The 26,365-nt window shown below is 40.5% G+C and overlaps 1 protein-coding gene across 2 annotated transcripts in view; it reads left to right on the top strand.

The window, feature by feature from the left end:
- The window catches only part of SCIN (scinderin), an 81,376-nt gene extending 55,875 nt beyond the window's left edge, over window positions 1-25,501 (top strand). For both annotated transcript variants that reach the window (XM_073809673.1, XM_019928035.3), the window contains 7 exons: window positions 2,051-2,141; window positions 7,348-7,518; window positions 10,782-10,959; window positions 11,259-11,380; window positions 14,183-14,260; window positions 16,188-16,248; window positions 24,279-25,501. In XM_073809673.1, coding sequence (XP_073665774.1) covers window positions 2,051-2,141; window positions 7,348-7,518; window positions 10,782-10,959; window positions 11,259-11,380; window positions 14,183-14,260; window positions 16,188-16,248; window positions 24,279-24,406 — 829 coding nt within the window. In that variant the 3' untranslated portion in view covers window positions 24,407-25,501. The remainder of the gene's footprint in view (window positions 1-2,050; window positions 2,142-7,347; window positions 7,519-10,781; window positions 10,960-11,258; window positions 11,381-14,182; window positions 14,261-16,187; window positions 16,249-24,278) is intronic.
- Window positions 25,502-26,365: the final 864 nt, after the last annotated feature.

Genomic DNA, 26,365 nt, shown 5'->3' with positions numbered 1-26,365 from the left:
ATTTCAGCAGTGATCTTTCTCTGAAATGTCAAGTAGTTGAAAGTGAACAAACTTTGAACAATGGCAATGATGAGTCACTTGAAGCAGTAAATTCCATTTTCATGCAGCATTTATTTTTAATGAGTAACAAGCACCACAGATGTATAAAGAAGAAATCATATCAAAGTAGATTGCTTTTTTTCCCCTTAGGCACAGGATTTCAAAATTAGAGGAGTCCTTGACCTCCTGGGTCATAGATCAATAAAGCAAATTGGTTTGAATCTGTGTGGATGGAAGCATGAGTCACTTTGGCATGAAGAGGAAGAAGGGCTCGAGATGAACAGTGAAATATTTATTAAGAGTGTCAGATGGCAAAAGTTTGGTGAGGGTTTTCAGTTTTGCTGGTTGAAATACTCCAGGAAAAAAAACAGTAAAATGGTGACAAAAGTTTGGTGATGTAGTCTATTAGTTAGTTGAATTTTTTTCCTGCAGAAAAAAAAGGAAATGAAGAAACATCCAAGAAGTTGCAGACGTGAGGAAGGAAGGACAGGCGATAACAGACCCTGGTGTTTCCTCAGCTCTGTGTTACACCCCAGTCGGTGCTCCCAGTGGCTCCCGGAAGTGTTTGCTAGCATGATAAGCTCATGGAAGATTTAGGCTATTAGCCTTAAAAGACTGTATCTTTATGGGTGCCTTTGTTATGAAAAGCATTTTTTATTTTTTTAAACGTATGCCTGACATGAGCATATCTTTCCGTTTTTTTGCACCCCACTGTAGGACATTTTTCTATCAATCACTTGACTCTGTTGGCTCAATGAAATATTCTGAGATAAATGAGACGTACTCCCTGAATTCTGTGTTTTGGGGGGTGTGTCTGTGTGTGTTGCCCAGGTTGGGAGGCTATCGTTAACCTGTTCTGGGTATGGAACAGGTAGCTCACTCTCAAACCTTCAGAAGAAAGGATATAATTAATTTTCAAAATCCAGTTCCAGGATTACTGTTCTTCTAGTCACACAAAGATAGGAGGAGTGGCTTCAATCAATGCTCAGTGCTTTCAGTGGCTTTTCCCTCCCACAAAGTCATCAAACAAGCAGATCTCCCAGAGGTTGCTATATAAGTTAAGCCAGTGATTGGAGTTATAGCCACAAGCTACCCTAGAAAGAGAAGTTGCAAATGAACTGGATGAATTGATTCACTGACTCTTCTTTTTTTTGGCTGTGTTGGGTCTTCGTTGCAGTACGTGGGCTTCTCTCTAGTTGCGGTGTGCAGGATTTCTCTCTCTAGTTGTGGCGCACCAGCTCCAGGGCGCATGAGCTCTGTAGATTGTGGCATGCGGGCTCTCTCGTTGAGGCGTGAGCTCAGTAGTTGTAGCGCACGGGCTTAGTGGCCCTGTGGCATGTGGGATCCCACTTCCCCGACCAGGGATTGCACCTGTGTCCCCTGCACTGGAAAGCGGATTCTTTACCACTGGACCACCAGGGAAGACCCGATTCATTGATCCTTATCTGGGTCACTGGTAGTTTAGCTTCTTTTATGGTTTTATTAAAAATTCCTTTAAAGAATTGCTAGAATGACAAAATGGGGCTTCACCATTGCCTACTTCTGATGATTATTTTCTTGATTTTTCTGGGTCCACACATTTGTTACTATGATCACCAAATATTCATGGAAAGATAAAGTACTTCTAATATCCAGCCTAATAGATTTGGCTCGTATTCTACTCAAATGGATTATTTTCACTGTGAAGATGGTTTCCCAAAATAGGCACCTCCAACTTGAAATCAGACAGAATCGACTACTTAGCGGAGTAATTATGGAACTAAAAATGGACCTATAAAATGGAGATTAAAGATACTTATCATATGTAGTTCTAAACAATACATGGGATAGTTCATGGCTCAATGTTAGTTAAGTACTTTAAAAAAACAATAACTTCTATGGCTTTATCATGTCAAAACAGCCGGTTTCTTCTTGATCTTTCATAATAACTTAAGTTTCTGCTTGAAATGCCTACATTAGAAGATCTTAAAACTTAAATACAAACTAATTTATTTTACTTCGGTTCCACCAGGCAAGGAGCAAATGCCACGAGGGATGAGCTGACGACTTCCGCATTCCTGACCGTTCAGTTGGATAGATCCCTTGGAGGACAGGCTGTGCAGGTTGGGATATTTTTACCCCAAAACTTATACAAGCTAAAGTTTTCTTAGCCCAGTGTCTAGTTAAAACCCTTTTCCCAAGTTGGGATGGGAATTTGACCCTTTCTAAATATTATATTTTTTTCATTTTAGAATTTAAATATTCCTATTCTCATGCCATACTCGTTCTCTCAGATTCTGGAAAAGAGGGAGCAAACAAAATTTAAAAAACAGAAACAAAAATAAACTATTAACAGATTTAAGAGCCCCAAAGAATCATTCCTTTAGAATCATATCAGATCAATGATAGCCACTTGCTATTAAAACTGTTCTACCTGAGTTATCACTCCCAGGTGATCACTTTCAAGTTTTCAAATCTTTATAAATGTGTAATGGCTTCTTCAAAGGTAGAAAGTAATTAGAAAAGTAAGTCCAATACTTTAGTACATAAAAACTGAGATGTGGAGAGTGAATTTGGTCTTCCAGCTGTTTTTCTTTCCATCTTGGATTTTAGTTCCTAAATAAAGCAAGTTAGACCTAAATTTAAAGGTGCATATTAACTTTTTAAAAATAAACTAACTGGGCTTCCCTGGTGGCGCAGTGGTTGAGAGTCCGCCTGCCGATGCAGGGGACACGGGTTCATGCCCCGGTCCGGGAAGATCCCACATGCCGCAGAGTGGCTAGGCCCGTGAGCCACGGCCGCTGAGCCTGCGCGTCCGGAGCCTGTGCTCCGCAACGGGAGAGGCCCGCGGACCGAAAAAAAAAAAAAAAAAGCTAACTTTTTAAATTGTTAATTAACAAATTAACAACATGATTGAATTCTGTAAATGCACTAACTCCCCATGAAGTTCCCCATGAACTATTACATTCATTTCTTATTTTTGAATTTTATTTATTTTTTATACAGCATGTTCTTATTACTTATCTATTTTATATATATTAGTGTATACATGTCAATCCCAATCTCCCAATTCATCCCACCACCACCACCACCCCTGCTTTCACCCCTTGGTGTCCATACGTTTGTTCACTACATCTGTGTCTCTATTTCTGCCCTGCAAACCAGTTTGTCTGCACCATTTTTCTAGATTCCACATACATGTGTTAACATATGATTTTTTTTATCTCTTTCTGACTTATTTCACTCTGTATGATAGTCTCTAGGTCCATCCATGTCTCTACAAATGACCCAATTTCATTCCTTTTTATGGCTGAGTAATGTTCCATTGTATATATGTACCACATCTTCTTTATCCATTCGTCTCTCGATGGGCATTTAGGTTGCTTCCATGACCTGGCTATTGTAAATAGTGCTGCAGTGAACAGTGGGGTGCATGTGTCTTTTTGAATTATGGTTTTCTCTGGGTATATGCCCAGTAGTGGGATTGCTGGGTCATATGGTAATTCTATTTTTAGTTTTTTAAGGAACCTCCATACTATTCTCCATAGTGGCTATATCAATTTACATTCCCACCAGCAGTGCAAGAGGGTTCCCTTTTCTCCATACCCGCTCCAGCATTTGTTGTTTGTAGATTTTCTGATGATGGCCATTCTAACCAGTGTGAGGTGATACCTCATTGTAGTTTTGATTTGCATTTCTCTAATGCTTAGTGATGTTGAGCAGCTTTTCATGTGCCTCTTGGCCATCTGTATGTCTTCTTTGGAGAAATGTCTATTCAGGTCTTTTGCCTATTTTTTGATTGCGTTGTTTTTTTTTTTAATATTGAATTGCATGCGCTGTTTATATATTTTAGAGATTAATCCTTTGTCCATTGATTCATTTGCAAATATTTTCTCCCATTCTGAGAGTTGTCTTTTTGTCTTGTTTATAGTTTCCTTTGCTGTGCAAAAGCTTTTAAGTTTCATTAGGTCCCATTTGTTTATTTTTGGTTTGATTTCCATTACTATAGGAGGTGGGTCAAAAAAGATCTTGCTGTGATTTATGTCAAAGGGTGTTCTGCCTATGTTTTCCTCTAAGAGTTTTATAGTGTCCGGTCTGACATTTAGGTCTTTAATCCATTTTGAGCTTATTTTTGTGTATGATGTTAGGGAGTGTTCTAATTACATTCTTTAACATGTAGCTGTCCAGTTTTCCCAGCACCACTTATTGAAGAGGCTGTCTTTTCTCCATTGTATATCCTTGCCTCCTTTGTCATAGATTAGTTGACCATAGGTGCTTGGGTTTATCTTTGGGCTTTCTATCCTGTTCCGTTGATCTATATTTCTGTATTTGTGCCAGAAGCATATTGTCTTGATTACTGTCACTTTGTAGTATAGTCTGAAGTCAGGGAGTCTGATTCCTCCAGCTCCGTTTTTTTCCCTCAAGATTGCTTTGCCTATTCGGGGTCTTTTGTGTCTCCATACAAATTTTAAGAATGTTTTGTTCTAGTTCTGTAGAAAATGCCATTGGTAATTTGTAGGGATTGCATTGAATGTGTAGATTGCTTTGGGTAGTATAGTCATTTTCACAATATTGATTCTACCAATCCAAGAACATGGTATATCTCTCCATCTGTTTGTATCATCTTTAATTTCTTTCATCAGTGTCTTATAGTTTTCTGCATACAGGTCTTTTGTCTCCCTTGGTAGGTTTATTCCTAGGTATTTTATTCTTTTTGTTGCAGTGGTAAATGGGAGTGTTTTCTTAATTTCACTTTCAGATTTTTCATCATTAGTGTATAGGAATGCAAGAGATTTCTGTGCATTAATTTTGTGTCCTGCTACTTCACCAAATTCATTGATTAGCTCTAGTAGTTTTCTGGTGGCATCTTTAGGATTCTCTATGTATAGTATCATGTCATCTGCAAACAGTGACAGTTTTACTTTTTCTTTTCTAATTTGTATTCCTTTTATTTCTTTTTCTTCTCTGATTGCTGTGACTAGGACTCCCAAAACTATGTTGAATAATAGTGGTGAGAGTGGACATCCTTGTCTTGTTCCTGATCTTAGCAGAAAAGCTTTCAGTTTTTCACCATTGAGAATGATTTACTGTGGGTTTGTCATATATGACCTTTATTATGTTGAGGTAAGTTCCCTCTATGCCTACTTTCTGGAGAGTTTTTATCATAAATGGGTGTTCATTTTTGTCAAAAGCGTTCTCTGCATCTATTGAGATGATCATATGGTTTTTATTCTTCAATTTGTTAATGTGGTGTTTCACATTGATTGATTTGCATGTATTGAAGAATCCTTGCATTCCTGGGATAAATCCCACTTGATCATGGTGTACGATCCTTTTAATGTGTTGTTAGATTCTGTTTGCTAGTATTTTGTTGAGGATTTTTGCATCTATGTTCATCAGTGATACTGGCCTGTAGTTTTCTTTCTTTGTGACATCTTTGTCTGGTTTTGGTATCAGGGTGATGGAAGCCTCGTAGAATGAGTTTGGGAGTGTTCCTCCCTCTGCTGTATTTTGGAAGAGTTTGAGAAAGTTAGGTGTTAGCTCTTCTCTAAATGTTTGATAGAATTCACCTGTGAAGCCATCTGGTCCTGGACTTTTGTTTGTTGGAAGATTTTTGATCGCAGTTTCAATTTCATTACTTGTGATTGGTCCGTTCATATTTTCTGTTTCTTCCTGGTTCAGTCTTGGAGGGTTATACCTTTCTAAGAATTTGTCCATTTCTTCCAGGTTGTCCATTTTATTGGCAGAGAGTTTATATTCATTTCTTGAATGAAATATTTCTAAGAACTGACATCATCGATGTCATTTAGTTGATCTTTCAAGTAGTGATTACCAAATCATGCAAAAACTTTGAGGATAAGGCCCTGTGCCTTATAAATTCTATATTTCACAGTTAAATATTTGATATACCCAATGAATGAATTTCCAGTGTCAGCCAATTGAATCCTAAAATGGCAATGAAATGGTAATGCTTAGTTTCACCACAAGATGGCGGTGGTTTACAACAATGCATGAATAAAGTCCTGAATTGCTGTTTTAAACATTCCTTCGTAGACTGTATTAACAGTACTGAAAAATTTTCAGTTTACCTTTCTATCTCTTATTTTCATTTCGCAGTGGAGAATGGGCCTTAATCAGTAGCCCTCTTTCTTTCATGTTGGCGCTTGATGTTTTCTCAGTGTTATGGGAAATGCTAAGCCAACGGCAGTTTTAGGAGCTCTTAGCTAACCTCACCCCATGCTTTGGGGTGTGACTCAAAAGACGTTTTAACTTGTTACTCGCTTATTTGAATGTCTACTAGTTGAAAGATATTTGTGGAGTTAGTTACTTTCAGTGCTCCCTAGGCTTCCCTATGATGGTATGTGCATCAGCATTCCCATTCACTTGGCTTCTAGAAAAAGACAGACCAGGGTAGGAGAGATATTTCAACTTTAGCATAGGGCAAATAATTTAAAAAAACAGGAGAGTGACACAAATTTTGAACTCTTTATGTAAATACAAGCATCGATAGATTATGCAAGGGATAGGAAATTTGGATCTGATCCAGTATCTGTTGTTAAACTAATAGGTGAAATTAAATAACTTGCCATTTATTTTCTTCCATTTCCTTATCCTGAAAAGTCCTGATATTGTATTTTAAAAACAGCTTATATTAAGCAAATCTACTAGTACCATTTCCATAGGTAAGCTAAAAAGTATAAAGTCTATTCTGTTTATTTTTGTCAGTTTTTGATGTTTGGATTGAAATCTTTATTCATCCCCAGATTATGATGATTTTTTTCATCTTACAGTGGTAGGGATGTAAAAAGAATGAGTATACTTTCGTGTTGTCTTATTTTTGGAAGAATTTGAATGAATGCACATCTCCTAACCTACTGAATGAGATCCAAAACACGTGAGAGACAGGTATACCCCTAAACATCTGGAAAGCTTGGTGCCCTTGTAAAAAAAGAGTAATTTTCATAAAAGACGGCATACATCAGCACTTCGTTGTTTTCCCCCTTTTGGAGATGTAGATGAACAGACTTGAAACTTTGTGCTTTCTGGAAGCAGAAAGTGGTGCAGTGTGGTGCTGTGTCCCCCGAGAAGGTGCTGTGTCTGGAGTAACGACTGGTTCCTAAGTCAGTGAGGAAGCTCTGTTTGATTATCATTAACCTATATTTTCTGTTGATTCATCGTTCCTCCTGCTCTTGACTTTTTATATATATATTTTTGACTTTTTATATATTTTTAATTTTGTTTTCAAAGAGAAAAATAAGGACACCTTTGGAAATACGGCCTTCTTTCACTGCACTCTTTATTAATTTCTTTTATCCCCGCTGCCCCCAGATCCGAGTCTCCCAAGGCAAAGAACCTGCTCACCTGCTGAGTTTGTTCAAAGACAAACCGCTCATTATTTACAAGAACGGAACATCAAAGAAAGGAGGTCAGGTGCCGGCCCCCGCTACACGCCTCTTTCAAGTCCGAAGAAACCTGGCGTCGATCACCAGAATTGTGGAGGTAACATCATGCATTCAGTAAAACCTGCCCTGCTCATGGGCTTCCCAGTGGACCTGAGCCATCAACAAATACTAGTCTTTAAAAAAATTGGCAAGTAAACCCCCTTCATTTCTATAATTAATCCAGCGTTCACCATAAAAAATATTAAAAGCAGGAGAATCAAGTAAAAAGTTAACTTCAGATACCAGGCCTCTCATATTTTTCAACCAGCTTATAACAAAACAAATGAATTTTAAGAATAATGTAACAAATCAAGTGGTCAAAGGCGTGAGGCAGCTTAAGCTCTGTCTTGAAAGGCCTGGGGGAAGATGGATTGAGGGTGATGGTCAGGTGACCACACTAGGAAAATTCAAGAGGGAGGGCCCTCATTTGTACAAGTGTGAGGACCATGGAAAGCAAGCTTCGCCACACTGGGCTGGAACCATAACTCAGCTGTTACGGCCACACAAGCTGTCTCTGACAGCAGCTGTGAAAGAAGTCAAACCCCAGATCACAGTGTCAGACCACAAGACCACCAGGTATGGGCAAGGCCAGCGGGCCCAAGTTTTTAAATGGCTGAGTGCTTTGACTTCAGGGAGGATTCATCACACTTCATAACCCGGTCACCTTAGTCACCATTGAAACCCAAGTCTCCCAAGTCACCCCTAACTGCCCTGCACTCTCTGTATGTCCCCAAACCTGGACCATTTGCCAAGTTGTTCAGCTGAGCCCTTAAAACCAGGTGGGTCACAGCATCCCTCCCCCCTCAACCTGTTCTCTAAGCCACCCCGCCTTCTTGCTCCGTGGCTGTGTTCTGAGGACGCAGATTCCCATACAGCCTTCTCAAGTGGAAGTTGTATTTTCCGCCAGTGCCCGCTGACCAAGGACCGGTGGTGGGGTCCCCTCCTTGCTCCACCCTTGCCGTTTTGACTTCTTCTTATCCGTCTCCTTCCCCCATCCCCCTGTGCTGTCCTCTGCTGAGCTCCCGGTCCAGTCCTTCCCCTCTTATTGTTTGGTGGCTTCAGTTGTTGTCTCACCGTCTCCGTCACTTTGGCTCCTCTCATCCAACAGTTGTGTCTTGACTCCACTTCATTTCACACTTGTGGTCCTGTACTGGACTCCACTCCGTCGTCCCCTCCTGCCCCTCCAGCCGGATGGGCTTTATCTAGTTTGCCAAAGCCCTGCCTTTCGCCGTCAAAAGCCTCATGTCTGACCGCGCTTTTCTCAGCCTCCTGCCAGCATTTGCTAGAGCCACCCTTTTCTGTCTTCCCAGAACGCTATCTTTTTACGAGGCTTCTGGAACCCCTCACTTAGCAGGATTTCTTCCACACTTGAGGGCCACTCTTCTGAAGAGTATTCGCACTCCCAACCAGCTTTGCTGCATTCTCCTCCTCTGCTCGTCCTTTAAGCTCCTGAACCCTCCGAGGCTCAGTCCTGGCCCTCTTCAGAATGATCTCATTCAGTCATATAATTTAAACGCCATTAGGTAGTGATCTCATCCAGAACATTCTGTGCATGGATTCTCATGTGTTCAATTATGACTACTTTTTCTAATCTGTCAAATGGACGGTGACGCCTTCATCTACAGGCCCTCTCAGTTGATTTCAGATGCAAGAGTCAAGGAGAATCGTTATGGTCCTGGTCTCTTCCCAGTGGGTACTTCTTCAGGGGGCATCGTGAGCTGCTTGCGATGCAGATTCTTTATTTTCTTGCAGCCTCCCAAACCAGCCTTTGCATTCCTAGCCTCTCTGAAATGCGCTAGTCGAAACATTGTTTATAAGGCTTTCTGTTTTCATCTCCTGGGAGGCTAAAGCTTTCTTATGTTCTATTTTGGAACTACCGCCAGGATCCCACACCAGTCTGGGCATGGACCTCTCGTCACCTGTCTCTCCATCGTCCAAGCTCTTTCCTCTGAACCAGTAAGGAGACATTTGGATTAGAAATTGGAAGTCATAGTTCCTGTAAATCTCCATCATCACATCTGATAGATTCCTTTGAGCTTGGTCCATGGAGCCTCCTTCCTACTGAAAGAGGATGATAAGCACTTCTCTGAGTGTTCCCAACACCTGGGACACATCTTTAAAATTTCCAGCAGCTGTTCGTTGCTCCTCTAGTGCTTTCTCTGGGGACAGGGTCCTGACGAACCTGGTGAAACCCAACTCTCCTCATGGTTGATGCCTTCCTCTGGCAGCTCGCCACAGTTGGTCAAACGGCATCATTTGGACAGCCGATCGCCAGCTCCTTCTTGAGGCACTCTCTTCACTTGCCCTCAGGACACCACACTCTTGATTTCTTCCTCTCTCATGGCTGCTCTCTCACAGTCTTGTTTCCTGGTTCTTCTTCATCTCCCTGTTAGCACACCTCACATGGAGTCCCACAGAAAGTCATATGCATACTGTCACAATCATACAATCCTATAGTCAGACAGAGGGTCTCAAAGAGGCCAGTGCAGAGACACAAAATGACAAGGTCATAGACGCAGTCAAAGGCACAAGCCCATCGTAGGACCTCAGACTCACTCCCAAGCCTGAGACTCCGCACATGCCTTGTCTCTGCCCCGATGCTCCACTGTCAGCCTCACCCTCAGGCTGGAGTCTGGTCTCAGCCAGGTGCCTCTCACTCACTCTGCAGCCACACTGACTGGAGCTGTGCTCATCTGGCTCATCCCAGACGGTGTCCACAGCTTCTCAGTTGAAAGGAAGAGGGTAGGTCAGTGCTGTATTTTTAACCCCCTATAATCAGTCTCTTATAATTTGAGCTATAATTTATCTGAGCCTGGAGAACCTTTCAGTGAATCTATGTTATTATCTCTTTGTCTGTATTAGATCCCGGTCCCTGTTTTATGATTTTTCTGTGTCCCTTGGATTATTTGACAAACCTCTTTAGTGGAGGGAGAGAAAAACTGAACACTGTGCTTTACGTTTATCATTTGTGAATATAAACGTATATTTCTTTTCAACCTCTTTCCAAACATCAATTATAGCCCATCCTCCTTCTTGCGGTCTCTTTGAATATTATCCTTGTTATGTATCACTTAAGTTTGCCTTATTTTATTCTCAGAGCCTGTGCTACTGTCTTCGGGCGGGTGAGCGTTAAAGTGACGCAGCGCAACGTGCTCCTACTGTTTCTAACCCCCTAGGCGTGTCCTGGTGCCCCCTGAATTAATATCCTGGGTCAGGACAGAAGTCTGTAGGTGGTTTGGCACTGTCGCAGCTTCTTGGACATGTTTATTGAGGGAGCAGCAATGAATTTACATCATTGTGTTCTTTTTCTTCATACTCTAGGTAGATGTTGATGCAAAGTCATTGAATTCCAATGATGTTTTTGTCCTGAAACTACGACAAAATAATGGCTACATCTGGAGAGGAAAAGGGGCCAGCCAGGAGGAGGAGAAGGGAGCAGCGTATGTGGCAAGTGTCCTCAAATGTAAAACCACGAGGATTCAGGAAGGCGAGGAACCAGGTGTGTATAGGTGAGGCCAAGGACACTAGCCAGAACTTATATTTGGCATACTTGCTAATCATGTAATTTATTTATTTTTGTCATAAATAGGAACTTTGTAATGGTTGTAGGGCATTAAGAACCCATTCACTAGTTGCAAAAGTGAGTGATGGTGCCAACTATATTTAAGTAACTTCTCCTGCTCTATTTCAGTAACTTCTTAACAGTGAAGTTGAGGTGAGATACGATTATTTGTTAAGGTAAAGCAGTACCGACCATATGCTTCTGAAAATGCACTGGCTAACTTGTGTTTTCCACAGAGGAGTTTTGGAATTCCCTTGGAGGGAAAAAAGACTACCAGACCTCTCCCCTGCTAGAAACCCAGGCTGAAGACCATCCACCTCGGCTTTACGCCTGCTCCAACAAAACTGGAAGATTCATTGTAAGTGTCCCGTGAAACCCTGGGGTAGAATCAGCAGCAGTGGGAGAGAGAAGCATTCTTGTGTTGCTCTAACGCGTTCCTGCCCTGATTCTCAGTTTTAGTTTACCTGCAAACCACAGGTGACAATCTTTGCTCCACGCAGGGTTGGTTTAAGAGCCAGTGACGTACTGGACGTGAAAGCATCGGAATACTGTAATGTACTGTATTAATCAAGCTGCTCTTAAATATATCAGCTACTTTGCACCAGTGTCAGCATGTGGTCATTTCGGTACGAATATGCGTGTGGTTGGATTTGCTTATTTAATGGTTTGATGCTTTCTGTACGGAACAATAGTGGTTTCTCTGATCAAACTATGTCAATTTTACACTGCAGTTTCCCACGGGAATAAAAAGTTTCACCATGTTGACGGAATAAAAAATATTATGGAAATATGATCCTTGGGCAAGAATCACAGAAAGCTATATACACACCTGCAAATTAACTGACATCAGCAGGAATATTTTATGTCATAGTCCCATTCACAAGCTTTGAATTCTAGGCAATTCAAAGTATTTGTGTACAAGAGTGATTGTCTATGGGTCTCTAAAATATCCTGGGCTGTGGCCCCTCATCTCAGTTTAATCAAAAATTCTGCTTTCTCTGTTTGACATACTAAGTTTTTGTGTAAATCTTTCATTTAAAGAACAAATTCCTTGCCTATAAAATCTGAACTAAAGATTTGGTCACCAAGTCTTAGTAAATACAAGCTTTACTTTTCAATGCACACATGACAATTTAGTAAGTATTTTCCCAGGTACATTGCATGCTTGAGATAAAATGCTTTGAAGAAGAAACTGCTCATGTGTGAACCACACTTGAAGCTTACATGTGATTTGACCTAAAAATTAAAGATTTAAATGGTGGATTGTGATAAATATTAGGTGGTTGGGCACCACAGTTGTTCACCCACTTTGGAAATCCATATATTTTATAAACTTGCTGTCAGAAAAATCTGTTGTTTTACTCTTTTTTTTTTTTTTTTTTTTTGCGGTACGCGGGCCTCTCACTGCTGTGGTCTCTCCCATTGTGGAGCACAGGCTCCGGAGGCGCAGGTTCAGCGGCCATGGCTCATGGGCCCAGGCGCTCCACGGCATGTGGGATCTTCCCGGACCAGGGCACGAACCCGTGTCCCCTGCAAAGGCAGGCGGACTCTCAACCACTGCGCCACCAGGGAAGCCCTGTTTTACTCTTTTGACTGCTGATTTTATATTGCATCCAAACAATGTCTTTTTCAGCATATGCTCCTATAATTTCTTATTAGTATTATCTACTAATAATGCTGTAAATAACATGTTTGTTTCCAATGGAGCTATATGTTAAAAAAATAACACCTAGGCTTTGTTCTTAGGTTACAAAAATCTATTAGTTTTTGGGTTTTGTCATTCACATATTTAAGAGAAATATACTTTTCCTTTACACCTACTCATTTTCTTGTTTGATATTTGGAACGCTAATCCCTTCACATTTTAAGGAAAAGGAGTGTTACTAACAAGTGTTTGATCTCATCATCAGAAAGCAGGCTTTAGACATGTAGATTCATACAAGACAGAGTCTATTGGTTAAAAGCACAGCTTTTAGAACCATTCTGCCTATTTGATATCACTTACTTGGCGATATTATTTACTGGCTGTGTGACCCTAGGTTGGTTACTTACCCTCTCTGTGCTATAATTTTCTCATCTGAAAAATGGGGATAATCCTAGTACCTACTTCATAGGGTTGTTGTGAATATTAAATTAGTTGTTGCATATATACAACAGTGCCAGGCATGGAGTAAGTGATATTTAAGGTTTTCGCTTTTTTTAAGCATTATGTAATTGGTAATTATTCTGTAAAAAGAAAATATAAACAAATTTGCCCTCTGTAAATGGTTAGTGTTTGTTTGTTTTTTGTGTAACAATCTCAAAATGTAATCAGATTACAACAAACAGGTATTGTCATGCTCAGGGGGCTTCAGGTTGGGGTCATGCCTCTTCTTCCCAGGACAGAGCCCAGGAGCACAGGAGGGGCCCTGAGTCGCATTTGCTAGTATGACAAGGGCAAGGCCACAGTCAACTTCACCTGCAGAGTCACACAGTAGAGGGAAGGAGCAAACCATAATCCAATCTACCATACCTTCCTAATGATCAGGGGGGTTTCATCCAGAATTCTTTTAAAAATTTGAACTTTAGATTAATGCATGCCTGCTGGTAATGGGTGCATTAAACTAACCCTCCCCATTACCCTTTAATGTTAACTACGGAGAACACAATTTAACCCATTTAAAATAAAAATAATGAAGCTTTGCATATGGAATATTGTTATAATATCATCTTATGGAAAATGATTGATTCATAAAAATGACCAGACTTACTGATTTTATTAAAATAATCTTGACCTACAAAATGAAAGATGATTTAATACCCAGATCATAAACTTAAATATCTTTAGGAACTAGGAAGGTAACAGAAATCTGTGAAGCAACTTGTCATAAGGAAGTGGAATTAGAGACAACTGTGGCCAGATTGACTGTACATGGTCTCTCTAAGGCCATATGCAATGTTTATGTTAAGCACTGTCCTCCCCAAATAAGACACCCTGAGTTTGTGATACCTGATTAAACAGATAAACAATTATTTAAATCTTTAACTGCCCAAAAGGAAGAAAAAAATGGCTACCAAACTTTTTTTGCTGTGCTCCAAATAATGCAAGGGATTTATATCCCGTATATTAGAAAAATCACTGCTTAACTGCTTGGTCATAAAGCTTTTTTATACATTTCAGGTTGAAGAGGTTCCAGGAGAGTTCACCCAGGATGATTTAGCAGAAGATGATGTCATGTTACTAGATGCTTGGGAACAGGTAAGAGAGTGGAACAGGAAGAGAGTGTACTTATAGTTGGGACCTGACACAACCTGCTTTGAGAAATAGCAAGTCTAATAATAAACGGACCCATGGATTTAGGCTGTATTTAAAAGAAACTCTCCACAGTTTGGCAAAAAATAAAACCAGTGTGGCAAGTTGGTTTCTGAATATGGAAATAATTCCACAGCTACCATCTTTGGCTCTATAGTTTTGGCCAAAAAAACCCCTACTTTTCATTTATTTGTAAAGTTCACTCGTTCCTAATTTATTCATACATTCATTCATCCACTCATTTAAGTAATAAATGCATTAGTTGGTTGCAGTGCATGGGGGGTACGATGCCTCAGGAAGACCAAAGTATTCAGAATTTCTCTTGAAATTTGACAAAAAGTCCTAGGAGACCCCTTCCCTGGGGAAGGAATAGACACAGAATAGTTTTGAATCTACACAGTAAAATATATTACTGTTGTGTATATATCTTTATTTGATAGAAAATTAATGGCGATTTTATATGTCACATCTGTTAGTTGTTTTCTCCTGTGAAAGGGAAAAATAAATATATTAGGAGCTAAATCATATAGAACAATTATAAAACACTTATCTGAATTAGGCCTAGTCTTAGAGTCAACCACAGAGACTTGTTACTTTTAGGTTTGTTCTTACTTGCTAAGTCATTCAGTTATATTACAACTTAGCTTCTTGGTCTAGAATTACCATATTTGAGTTTGGGGTCTAGTCACAGATTCTCCCTAAGTGAATGGATCACTTATTTCTAGATATGAAATTTAAAACCTTATGTCAATAAAACACCTTTGTGTATTTAAGAATTATAAGAATGTTTCCTTATTCAGAAGAATTTAATCTTTTCCATTTGTAGTGAGCTCTGTTGCTTCCATAATCATGGATACTTCAGAATATTTCCTGTACTACATTTCATTTGTTTTTCAATCATACTTTTCATTTACATGGCCATGCTGTCATGGTTTGTTCTGTGCCTGCAAGCAAATATTCTAGCACTTTCAGTATGCATTAGAATGTAATCAAAACTAATTTGACCAAAATTTCTCTGCCAACAAGTGATTTTAAAGTGATTTAAATATAAGGGAATTCAGGAGAATTTTTCATCATTGAAGCAGAAAACCTACACATTTGACAAGAAGGATACATACAGAACATGTATCTGTTTTTAAGAATCAGTATTTAAATATTAAACATTATAGCACTTTTACCAAAGTGTGACAGGATACAATACCATAGGACAAGAACCCTAGGACTAAGTTAGGGGATCCTAAAGGGAGTCTGGGGTGCCCACAAACAAGCTACATATGGTTCCCCCAGGATAATAGTATGGGGATACTGACTGCCTTACACACCCCAGGGTTGGGTGCAAAAAACCAGCCAATGTGTGGGGTTTTTTTTTTTCTTTTTTTTTTTTCTTTTTGCGGTATGCGGGCCTCTCACTGTTGTGGCCTCTCCCATTGCGGAGCACAGGCTCCGGACGCGCAGGCTCAGCGGCCATGGCTCACGGGCCCAGCCGCTCCACGGCATGTGGGATCTTCCCGGACCGGGGCACGAACCCGCGTCCCCTGCATCGGCAGGCGAACTCTCAACCACTGCGCCACCAGGGAAGCCCCCAATGTGTGGTTTTAAGGAAAGCTCACTTAATAACTAGAAAACACTATATAAACTTAAAATACCAGAATGTGAAATCTGGAGTCAAACTGGCTGGATATAAATTTAGGGTCTCTTAGTAAGTGTATACATTAGGAAAGTGATTGAACCTCTCTGCACCTCCATCTCCACACCCCTGACTTTGGGGTTGCTGTGAAGATTAAGTGGGATTGTATGAGAAGCACTTTGCATAAGGCTTGCACCACATCTACACTCCCAAAACAATGCGTATGATTATTGCTTCATTTTTCAGATTTTTATTTGGATTGGAAAAGATGCCAATGAAGTTGAGAAATCAGAATCTCTGAAGTCGGGTAAGCTAGATCCCGTGGGGAATTATGACAGTAATTCTGAACAGGTGTTACCAAGTTCCTGACTTCTCTTTTCACCACATCCTCCAAAACCACATATCAAAACCAAGAAGAATCTTAGCTTTCATCTTCAGAACTAAAGAGTAATGGAATTTTTTTTTAAATGAAGAATTTCAGAAAAGGAACAAGAAAAACATATTTTGTTATCTAATTTAGGATGTAATTATATCAATTTATTCTGAAAATTTCTAATTCACTTAAACACTTTTTTATTATGGAAATAGTAAAACCTCCATATCTGTGATAACTTAGATTTTTTTTAACATCATTATTGGAATATAATTGCTTTACAATGGTGTGTTAGTTTCTGCTTTATGACAAAGTGAATCAGTTATACATATACATATGTTACCATATCTCTTCCCTCTTGTGTCTCCCTCCCTCCCACCATCCCTATCCCACCCCTCTAGGTGGTCACAAAGCACTGAGCTGATCACCCTGTGCTATGCGGCTGCTTCCCACTAGCTATCTATTTTACATTTGGTAGTGTATATATGTCCATGCCACTCTCTCATTTTGTCACAGCTTACCATTCCCCCTCCCCATATCCTCAAGTCTATTCTGTAGTAGGTCTGTGTCTTTATTCCCGTCTTGCCCCTAGGTTCTTCATGACCTTTTTCTTTCTTAGATTCTATATATATATGTTAGCAAACGGTATTTGTTTTTCTCTTTCTGACTTACTTCACTCTGTATGACAGACTCTAGGTCCATCCACCTCACTACAAATAACTCAATTTCGTTTCTTTTTATGGCTGAGTAATATTCCATTGTATATATGTGCCACATCTTCTTTATCCATTCATCTGTTGATGGATACTTAGGTTGCTTTCATGTCCTGGCTATTGTAAATAGAGCTGCAATGAACATTTTGGTACATGACTCTTTTTGAATTATGGTTTTCTCAGGGTATATGCCCAGTAGTGGGATTGCTGGGTTATATGGTAGTTCTATTTTTAGTTTTTTAAGGAACCTCCATACTATTCTCCATAGTGGCTGTATCAATTTACATTCCCACCAACAGTGCAAGAGGGTTCCCTTTTCTCCACACCCTCTCCAGCATTTACTGTTTGTAGATTTTTTAATGATGGCCATTCTGACCAGTGTGAGATGATATTGCATTGTAGTTTTGAATTACATTTCTCTAAGATTAATGATGTTGAGCATTCTTTCATGTGTTTGTTCGCAATCTGCATATCTTCTTTGGAGAAATGTCTATTTAGGTCTTCTGCCCATTTTTGGATTGGGTTGTTTTTTTGATATTGAGCTGCATGAGATGCTTGTAAATTTTGGAGATTAATCCTTTGTCAGTTGCTTCATTTGCAAATATTTTCTCCCATTCTGAAGTCTGTCTTTTCATTTTGTTTATGGTTTCCTTTGCTTTGCAAAAGCTTTTAAGTTTCATTAGGTCTCACTTGTTTATTTTCGTTTTTATGGCCATTTCTCTAGGAGGAGGGTCAAAAAGGAATTTGCTGTGATTTATGTCAAAGAGTGTTCTGCCTATGTTTTCCTCTAAGAGTTTTATAGTGTCTGGCCTTACATTTAGGTATTTAATCCACTGTGAGTTTATTTTTGTATATGGTGTTAGAGAGTGTTCTAATTTCATTCTTTTACATGCACCTGTCCAGTTTTCCCAGCACCACTTATTGAAGAGGCTGTCTTTTCTCCGCTGTATATTCTTGCCCTCTTTATCAAAGATAAGGTGACCACATGTGCATGGGTTTATCTTTGGGCTTTCTATCCTGTTCCATGGATCTATATTTCTGTTTTTGTGCCAGGACCATACTGGCTTGATTACAGTAGCTTTGCAGTATAGTCTGAAGTCAGGGAGCCTGATTCCTCCAGCTCCGTTTTTCTTTCTCAAGATTGCTGTGGCTATTCGGGGTCTTTTGTGTTTCCATACAAATTGTGAAACTTTTTGTTCTAGTTCTGGGAAAAATGCCAGTGGTAGTTTGATAGGGATTGCATTGAATCTGTAGATTGCTTTGGGTAGTAGAGTCGTTTTCACAATGTTGATTCTTCCAATCCAATAACATGGTATATCTCACCATCTATTTGTACCATCTTTAATTTCTTTCATCAGTGTCTTATAATTTTCTGCATACAGGTCTTTTGTCTCCTTAGGTAGGTTTATTCCTAGATATTTTATCCTTTTTGTTGCAGTGGTAAATGGGAGTGTTTTCTTAATTTCACTTTCAGATTTTTCATCATTAGTGTATAGGAATGCCAGAGATTTCTGTGCATTAATTTTGTATCCTGCTACTTTACCAGATTCATTGATCAGCTCTAGTAGTTTCCTGGCAGCATCTTTAGGATTCTTTATGGATAGTACCATGTCATCTGCAAAGAGTGACAGCTTTACTTCTTCTTTTTCGATTTGGATTCCTTTTATTTCCTTTTCTTCTCTGATTGCTGTGGCTAGAACTTCCAAAACTATGTTGAATAAGAGTGGTGAGAGTGGGCAACCTTGTCTTGTTCCTGATCTTAGTGGAAATGGTTTCAGTTTTTCACCATTGAGGATGATGTTGGGTGTGGGTTTGTCATATTTGGCTTTATTATGCTGAGGAAAGTTCCCTCTATGCCTACTTTTGCAGGGTTTTTTATCATAGATGGCTGTTGAATTTTGTCGAAAGCTTTCTCTGCATCTATTGAGATGATCATATGGTTTTTCTCCTTCAACTTGTTAATATGGTGTATCACATTGATTGATTTGGGTATATTGAAGAATCCTTGTATTCCTGGGATAAACCCCACTTGATCATGGTGTATGATCCTTTTAATGTGCTGTTGGATTCTGTGTGCTAGTATTTTGTTGAGGATTTTTGCTTCTATGTTCATCAGTGATATTGGCCTGTAGTTTTCTTTCTTTGTGACATTTTTGTCTGGTTTTGGTATCAGGGTGATGGTGGCCTCACAGAATGAGTTTGGGAGTGTTCCTCCCTCTGCTATATTTTGGAAGAGTTTGAGAAAGATGGGTGTTAGCTCTTCTCTAAATGTTTGATAGAATTCGCCTGTGAAGCCATCTGGTCCTGGGCTTTTGTTTGTTGGAAGATTTTTAATCACAGTTTCAAATTCAGTGCTTGTGATTGGTCAGTTCATATTTTCTATTTCTTCCTGATTCAGTCTTAGAAGGTTGTGCATGTCTAAGAATTTGTCCATCTCTTCCAGGTGGTCCATTTTATTGGCATAGAGTTGCTTGTAGTAATCTCTCATGATCCTTTGTATTTCTGCAGTGTCAGTTGTTACTTCTCCTTTTTCATTTCTAATTCTATTGACTTAAGTCTTCTCCCTTTTTTCTTGATGAGTCTGGCTAATGGTTTATCAATTTTGTTTATTTTCTCAAAGAGCCAGCTTTTAGTTTTATTGATCTTTTTAATCACAATTAAGTTAATTATCAGTTCCTTCATTTCTTTTTGATTTATTTCTGATCTGATCTTTATGATTTCTTTCCTTCTGCTAACTTTGGGGTTATTTTGTTCTTCTTTCTCTAATTGCTTTAGGTGTAAGGTTAGGTTGATTATTTGAGATGTTTCTTGTTTCTTAAGGTAGGATTGTATTGCTATAAACTTCCCTCTTAGAACTGCTTTTGCTGCATCCCATAGGTTTTGGGTCAACGTGTTTTCAGTGTCTTTTGTTTCTAGGTATTTTTTGATTCCCTCTTTGATATCTTCAGTGATCTCTTGGTTATTAAGTAGTGTATTGTTTAGCCTCCATGTGTTTGTATTTTTTACAGATTGTTTCCTGTAATTCATATCTAGTCTCATAGCGTTGTGGTCGGAAAAGATACTTGATACAATTTCAATTTTCTTAAATTTACCAAGGCTTGATTTGTGACCCAGGATATGATCTATCCTGGAGAATGTTCCATGAGCACTTGAGAAGAGTGTGTATTCTGTTGTTTTTCGATGGAATGTCCTATAAATATCAATTAAGTCCATCTTGTTTAATGTATCATTTAAAGCTTGTGTTTCCTTATTTATTTTCATTTTGGGTGATCTGTCCATTGGTGAAAGTGGGGTGTTAAAGTCCCCTACTATGATTGTGTTACTGTCAATTTCCTCTATAAGGGCTGTTAGTATTTTTTCTTTTCTTTTTGTGGTACGCAGGCCTCTCACGGTTGTGGCCTCTCCCATTGTGGAGCACAGGCTCCAGATGTGCAGGCTCACCAGCCATGGCTCACTGGCCCAGCCACACCACGGCATGTAGGATCTTCCCGGACCGGGGCATGAACCCGTGTCCCCTGCATGAGCAGGCGGACTCTCAACCACTGCGCCACCAGGGAAGCCCTGGCTGTTAGTATTTGCCTTATGTGTTGAGGTGCTCCTATGTTGGGTGCATAAATATGTACAATTGTTATATATTCTTCTTGGATCAATCCCTTGATTATTATGTAGTGTCCTTCTTTGTCTCTTGTAATAGTCTTTATTTTAAAGTCTATTTTGTCTTACATGAGAATTGCTACTCCAGCTTTCTTTTGATTTCCATTTGCATAGAATATCTTTTTCCATCCCCTCACTTTCAGTCTGTATGTGTCCCTAGGTCTGAAGTGGGTCTCTTGTAGACAGCGTATATACGGGTCTTGTTTTTGTATCCATTCAGCCAGTCTATGTCTTTTGGTTGGAGCATTTAATCCATTTACATTTAAGGTAATTATCGATATGTATGTTCCTATTCCCATTTTCTTAATTGTTTAGGGTTTGTTATTGTAGGTCTTTTCCTTCTCTTGTGTTTCCTGCCTAGAGAAGTTCCTTTAGCATTTGTTTTAAAGCTGGTTTGGTGGTGCTGAATTCTCTTAGCTTTTGCTTGTTTGTAAAGGTTTTAATTTCTCCATCAAATCTGAATGAGATCCTTGCTGGGTAATCTTGGTTGTAGGTATTTCTCCTTCATCACTTTAAATATGTCCTGCCACTCCCTTCTGGCTTGCAGAGTTTCTGCTGAAAGATCAGCTGTTAACCTTATGGGGATTCCCTTGTGTGTTGTTTGTTGTTTTTCCCTTGCTGCTTTTAATATGTTTTCTTTGTATTTTATTTTTGATACTTTGATTAATATGTGTCTTGGCGTGTTTCTCCTTGGATTTATCCTGTATGGGACTCTCTGTGCTTCCTGGACTTGATTAACTGTTTCCTTTCCCATATTAGGTAAGTTTTCAACTATAATCTCTTCAAATATTTTCTCAGTCCCTTTCTCTTTCTCTTCTTCTTCTGGGACCCCTATCATTCGAAAGTTGGTGCATTTAATTTTGTCCCAGAGGTCTCTGAGGCTTTCCTCAGTTCTTTTCATTCTTTTGTCTTTTTTCTGTTCTGCAGTAGGTATTTCCACTATTTTATCTTCCAGGTTACTTATCCATTCTTCTGCCTCTGTTACTCTGCTATTGATCCCTTCTACAGCATTTTTAATTTCATTTATTGTGTTGTTCATCATTGTTTGTTTGCTCTTTAGTTCTTCTAGGTCCTTGTTAAACGTTTCTTGTATTTTCTCTCTTCTATTTGCAAGATTTTGGATCATCTTTACTATCATTATTCTGAATTCTTTTTCAGGTAGACTGCCTATTTCCTCTTCATTTGTTAGGTGATGGGTTTTTGCCTTGCTCCTTCATCTGCTGTGTGTTTTTCTGTCTTCTCATTTTGCTTAACTTACTGTGTTTGGGGTCTCCTTTTTGCAGGCTGCAGGTTCGTATTTCCCGTTGTTTTTGGTGTCTGTCCCCAGTGACTAAGTTGGTTCAGTGGGTTGTGTAGGCTTCCTGGTGGAGGGGACTAGTGCCTGTGTTCTGGTGTGTGAGGCTGGATCTTGTCTTTCTGGTGGGCAGGTCCACGTCTGGTGGTGTGTTTTGGGGTGTTTGTGGCCTTATTATGATTTTAGGCAGCCTCTCTGCTAATGGATGGGGCTGTGTTCCTGTCTTGCTAATTGTTTGGCATAGGGTGTCCAGCAGTGTAGCTTCCTGGTTGTTGAGTGAAGCTGGGTCTTGGCGTTGAGATGGAGATCTCTGGGAGATTTTTGCAATTTGATATTACGTGTAGCTGGGAGGTCTCTTGTGGACCAGTGTCCTGCACTTGGTTCTCCCACCTCAGAGGCACAGCCCTGATGCCTGGCTGGAGCACCAAGAGCCTTTCATCCACATGGCTCAGAATAAAAGGGAGAAAAAATGGATAGCAAGAAAGAAAGGAAGGAAAGAAGAAAGGAAGAAAGAAAGAAGGAAGATAAAATAAAATAAAATAGGTATTAAAATAAAATATAATTACTAAGAAAAAAATTTTAAAAAGTTAAAAAAAAATTTAAAAAACGGACGTACAGAACCCTAGGACAAATGGTAAAAGCAAAGCTATACAGACAAAATCACACACAGAAGCACACACATACACACTCACAAAAGGAGAAAAAGGGAAAAAAAAAAAATATATATATATATAACTTTGCTCCCAAAATCTACCTCCTCAATCTGAGATGACTCGTTGCCTATTCACGTATTCCATAGATGCAGGTCCATCAAGTTGATTGTGGAGATTTAATCAGCTCCTCCTCAGGCTTCTGGGAGAGAGTTCCCTTTCTCTTCTTTGTTCACACAGCTCCCGGGGTTCAGCTTTGGATTTGGACCCGCCTCTGCGTGTAGGTCGCCTGAGTGCGTCTGTTCTTCGCTCAGACAGGACAGGGTTAAAGGAGCAGCTGCTTCGTGGGCTCTGCTCCCTTGGGGCGGGGAGGGGGGGGCCGGTAGGGGTACAGAATGTGGGGCAAGCCTGCGGCGGTAGAGGCCAACATGACGTTGCACCAGCCTGAGGCGCACCGTGTGTTCTCCCGGGGAAGTTGTCCCCGGATCACGGGACCCTGGTGTGGCGGGCTGCACAGGCTCCCGGGAGGGGAGGTGTGGAGAGTGACCTGTGCTCGCACACAGGCTTCTTGGTGGCGGCAGCAGCAGCCTTAGCGTCTCATGCCCGTCTCTGGGGTCCGCGCTGATAGCCGCGGCTCGCGCCCGTCTCTGGAGCTCCTTTAAGCAGCGCTCTTAATCCCTTCTCCTCGCGCACCAGGAAGCAGAGGCAAGAAAAAGTCTCTTGCCTCTTCGGCAGCTCCAGACCTTTTCTCGGACTCCTTCCCGGCTAGCTGTGGCTCACTAGCCCCCTTCAGGCTGTGTTCACACAGACAGCCCCAGTCCTCTCCCTGGGATCCGACCTCCGAAGCCCGAGCCTCAGCTCCCAGCCCCCGCCCGCCCCGGCGGGCGAGCAGACAAGCCTCTCGGGCTGGTGAGTGCTGGTTGGCACCGATCCTCTGTGCGGGAATCTCTCCGTTTTGCCCTCCGCGCCCCTGTTGCTGTGCTCTCCTCCGCGGCTGCGAAGCTTTCCCCCTCCGCCACCCGCAGTCTCCGCCCGCGAAGGGGCTTCCTAGTGAGTGGAAACTTTTCCTCTTTCACAGCTCCCTCCCACTGGTGCGGGTCCCGTCCCTATTCTTCTGTCTCTGTTTTTTCTTTTTTCTTTTGCCCTACCCAGGTACGTGGTGGGTTTCTTGCCTTCTGGGAGGTCTGAGGTCTTCTGCCAGCGTTCAGCAGGTGTTCTGTAGGAGTTGTTCCACACGTAGATGTATTTCTGATGTATTTGTGGAGAGGAAGTTGATCTCCGCATCTTACTCTTCCACCATCTTGAAGCTCCGACAACTTAGATTTTTATAAATTCCTTTTGAGGAATGCTGTTCTTTCTGGCACAGTTTTTTGTTTGTTTGTTTGTTTTTGTATTATTGCAAAGTAAAGAATAATTATGCTGTAAGAATAATTCCATAAAATTTGGAATATTTTTAGGCAATAATGAGACTCTCATGCACGTTCCACGGCAGATGAGAGAAGACAACAAGGAATTGTTCATATGGAGTAGCATTGGCCACTTTAGGGCAATGAAAATTTGATTTATTACTTTTATTGGCAAGCTTTTCATTCTATAGTTATTATACTTTAATTGAAACTAACTCACTTTATTTGTCTTTTAAACTCTTTTTAGCCAAAATATACCTTGAGACAGACCCTTCTGGAAGAGACAAGAGGACGCCAATTGTCATCATAAAACAGGGCCATGAGCCATCTACATTCACAGGCTGGTTCCTGGGCTGGGATTCCAGCAGGTGGTAAACTGAGTTTTGTAGGAAAAAGCAAACAAACAAGTAAGCATTATGGGGCAGCTGTCCCATTGCTGTTTGGTGGGGAGAAAGGGGGAGCTTGTTTGTTTGTTTGACTTTAGAAAATTAACCTCAGCCATGTGGCTGTTTTTTAATGCTTAGTACTGGTTTGAAATTTCTTTTAAACTGGAATTTTCTTATGTTAGTATTTTTAAATAACTTAAAGTAAACTTTTGTTACGGACCAGTATTAGCTCTGCTGGATCCTGGCTTATATCTTTTATATGACCTTTTAAAGGAGAAAAGCTATGCTCAGTCTAGGGGAGTTTGTCAGGAAATTTTACAATTCAGGAGTGATTAGCCAAACTTGTACTTTAATATATCAGAGAAGAAAGTTATAAATGCCTTTGAGGTTATTCTCCTTTCTGTGTGTTATGTTCAAAAGAATCACATGCTTGCAGTAAGGTTTCCATTAAAAATAGGTTTAAAAGTTTGCTGTTTTCCTTCTTTAGCCAATGTGACTTTGATACCATTAACTCTTAAGTGTCATTTTCTTTTTTTTAAAAAAGTTTTTGGCCACACCCCACGGCATGTGGGATCTTAGTTCCCCAACCAGGGATTGAACCCACGCCTCCTGCATTGGAAGGCAGAGTCTTAACCACTGGACCGCCAGGGAAGTCCCAAACGTAATTTTCTAGGAGAAACTTTACCTTTTTGGCCTTTTAAAAAGCCTTTGAGGGGCTTCCCTGGTGGCGCAGTGGTTGAGAGTCTGCCTGCCAATGCAGGGGACACGGGTTCGTGCCCCGGTCCGGGAAGATCCCACATGCCGTGGAGCGGCTGGGCCCGTGAGCCATAGCCACTGAGCCTGCGCGTCTGGATCCTGTGCTCTGCAACAGGAGAGGCCGCAACAGTGAGAGGCCCGCGTACCAAAAAAAAAAAAAAAAAAAGCGCGTTTGAAAGCACAGCTCTTCATGACAAAATAATTTGTATTCGTATCCACTTTTATATATATCTATATATTTGACAGTAATGTTTAATATCTCAAAAGATATGTACAAAAAGGTTTCACTAATCCTGTCTTTCCTCATTAAAATACATCTTTTTAAAAAGGTTGTTGTGACATTTTATTCAAGTGTGATGTATCAGTTAATTACACAGTTAACCTTAAGGTTACAAATACTTTTATGCATAAATAAATATGAATTTAATTTTTAAAAATTCATTCTCATTACATAGTCAAAATTAAACTTTTCCATGGTTATATAATTTTCAACTTTAAATACCATACTGCAAATGAAAGCGGGGTCCTGTTAAAAACTACACAGAAGCATATTAACAGTTTTAAGAGTTTTTGTGAGCAAAAATCGATTTGGATTGGGCAGTGCCAAAGCGAGCACTCCAAGGGGACTATAATGGAGAAAAGGTGGAAACAAAGCAAGGAAATTACTACTGATTGGCTACAGCTTGAAGTCTAGTTGACTCTGATTGGTTGCCCGTAGGTTTGGATTTCGTAACCGAGAGGCATTTACAGGTTTAGGTTTCGGTTTGCTTACGTCGGCTGCCACGGCGCTGGAGCCGCCTCAGTCTAATGCCTCCTCGCTTAACTAAACAGAAAACAGGCTTTGGGGCTGAAGACGGCGCTCAGGAAAGCAGAAAACGGCTTTGGTGGTAAGCTACGGGGTGGCAGGGTGAGGAGGGGAAGCCATACTTCAATGGGAAGGGGAATCAAACAGAGATGGAATCTGAGGAATTCTCACCCTCTCGCTGGGGAAATGAAGGGCTGTGTGTTTCAGATTTGGTCCTGGCCTGGGTCCTGGCATGAGAACGTGGACCCGCGTCCATTACGGCCTGAAGGTGGATGGTCTTGTGGGGACCTGGGGCTTAGGTGGGTGGTAGGGAAGCAGTGAGAAGCTGTACTTCCAGGGACTGTTCATTCATTTAATAAATATTTATTAGGCATCTGCTTGGTGTCA

The sequence above is a fragment of the Tursiops truncatus genome, chromosome 9 (assembly GCF_011762595.2).
Source record: "Tursiops truncatus isolate mTurTru1 chromosome 9, mTurTru1.mat.Y, whole genome shotgun sequence".
Classification (NCBI taxonomy): Eukaryota; Metazoa; Chordata; class Mammalia; order Artiodactyla; family Delphinidae; genus Tursiops; species Tursiops truncatus.
Note: the sequence above shows the minus strand (reverse complement) of the source record. Positions and strands in the feature narration are given on the sequence as shown.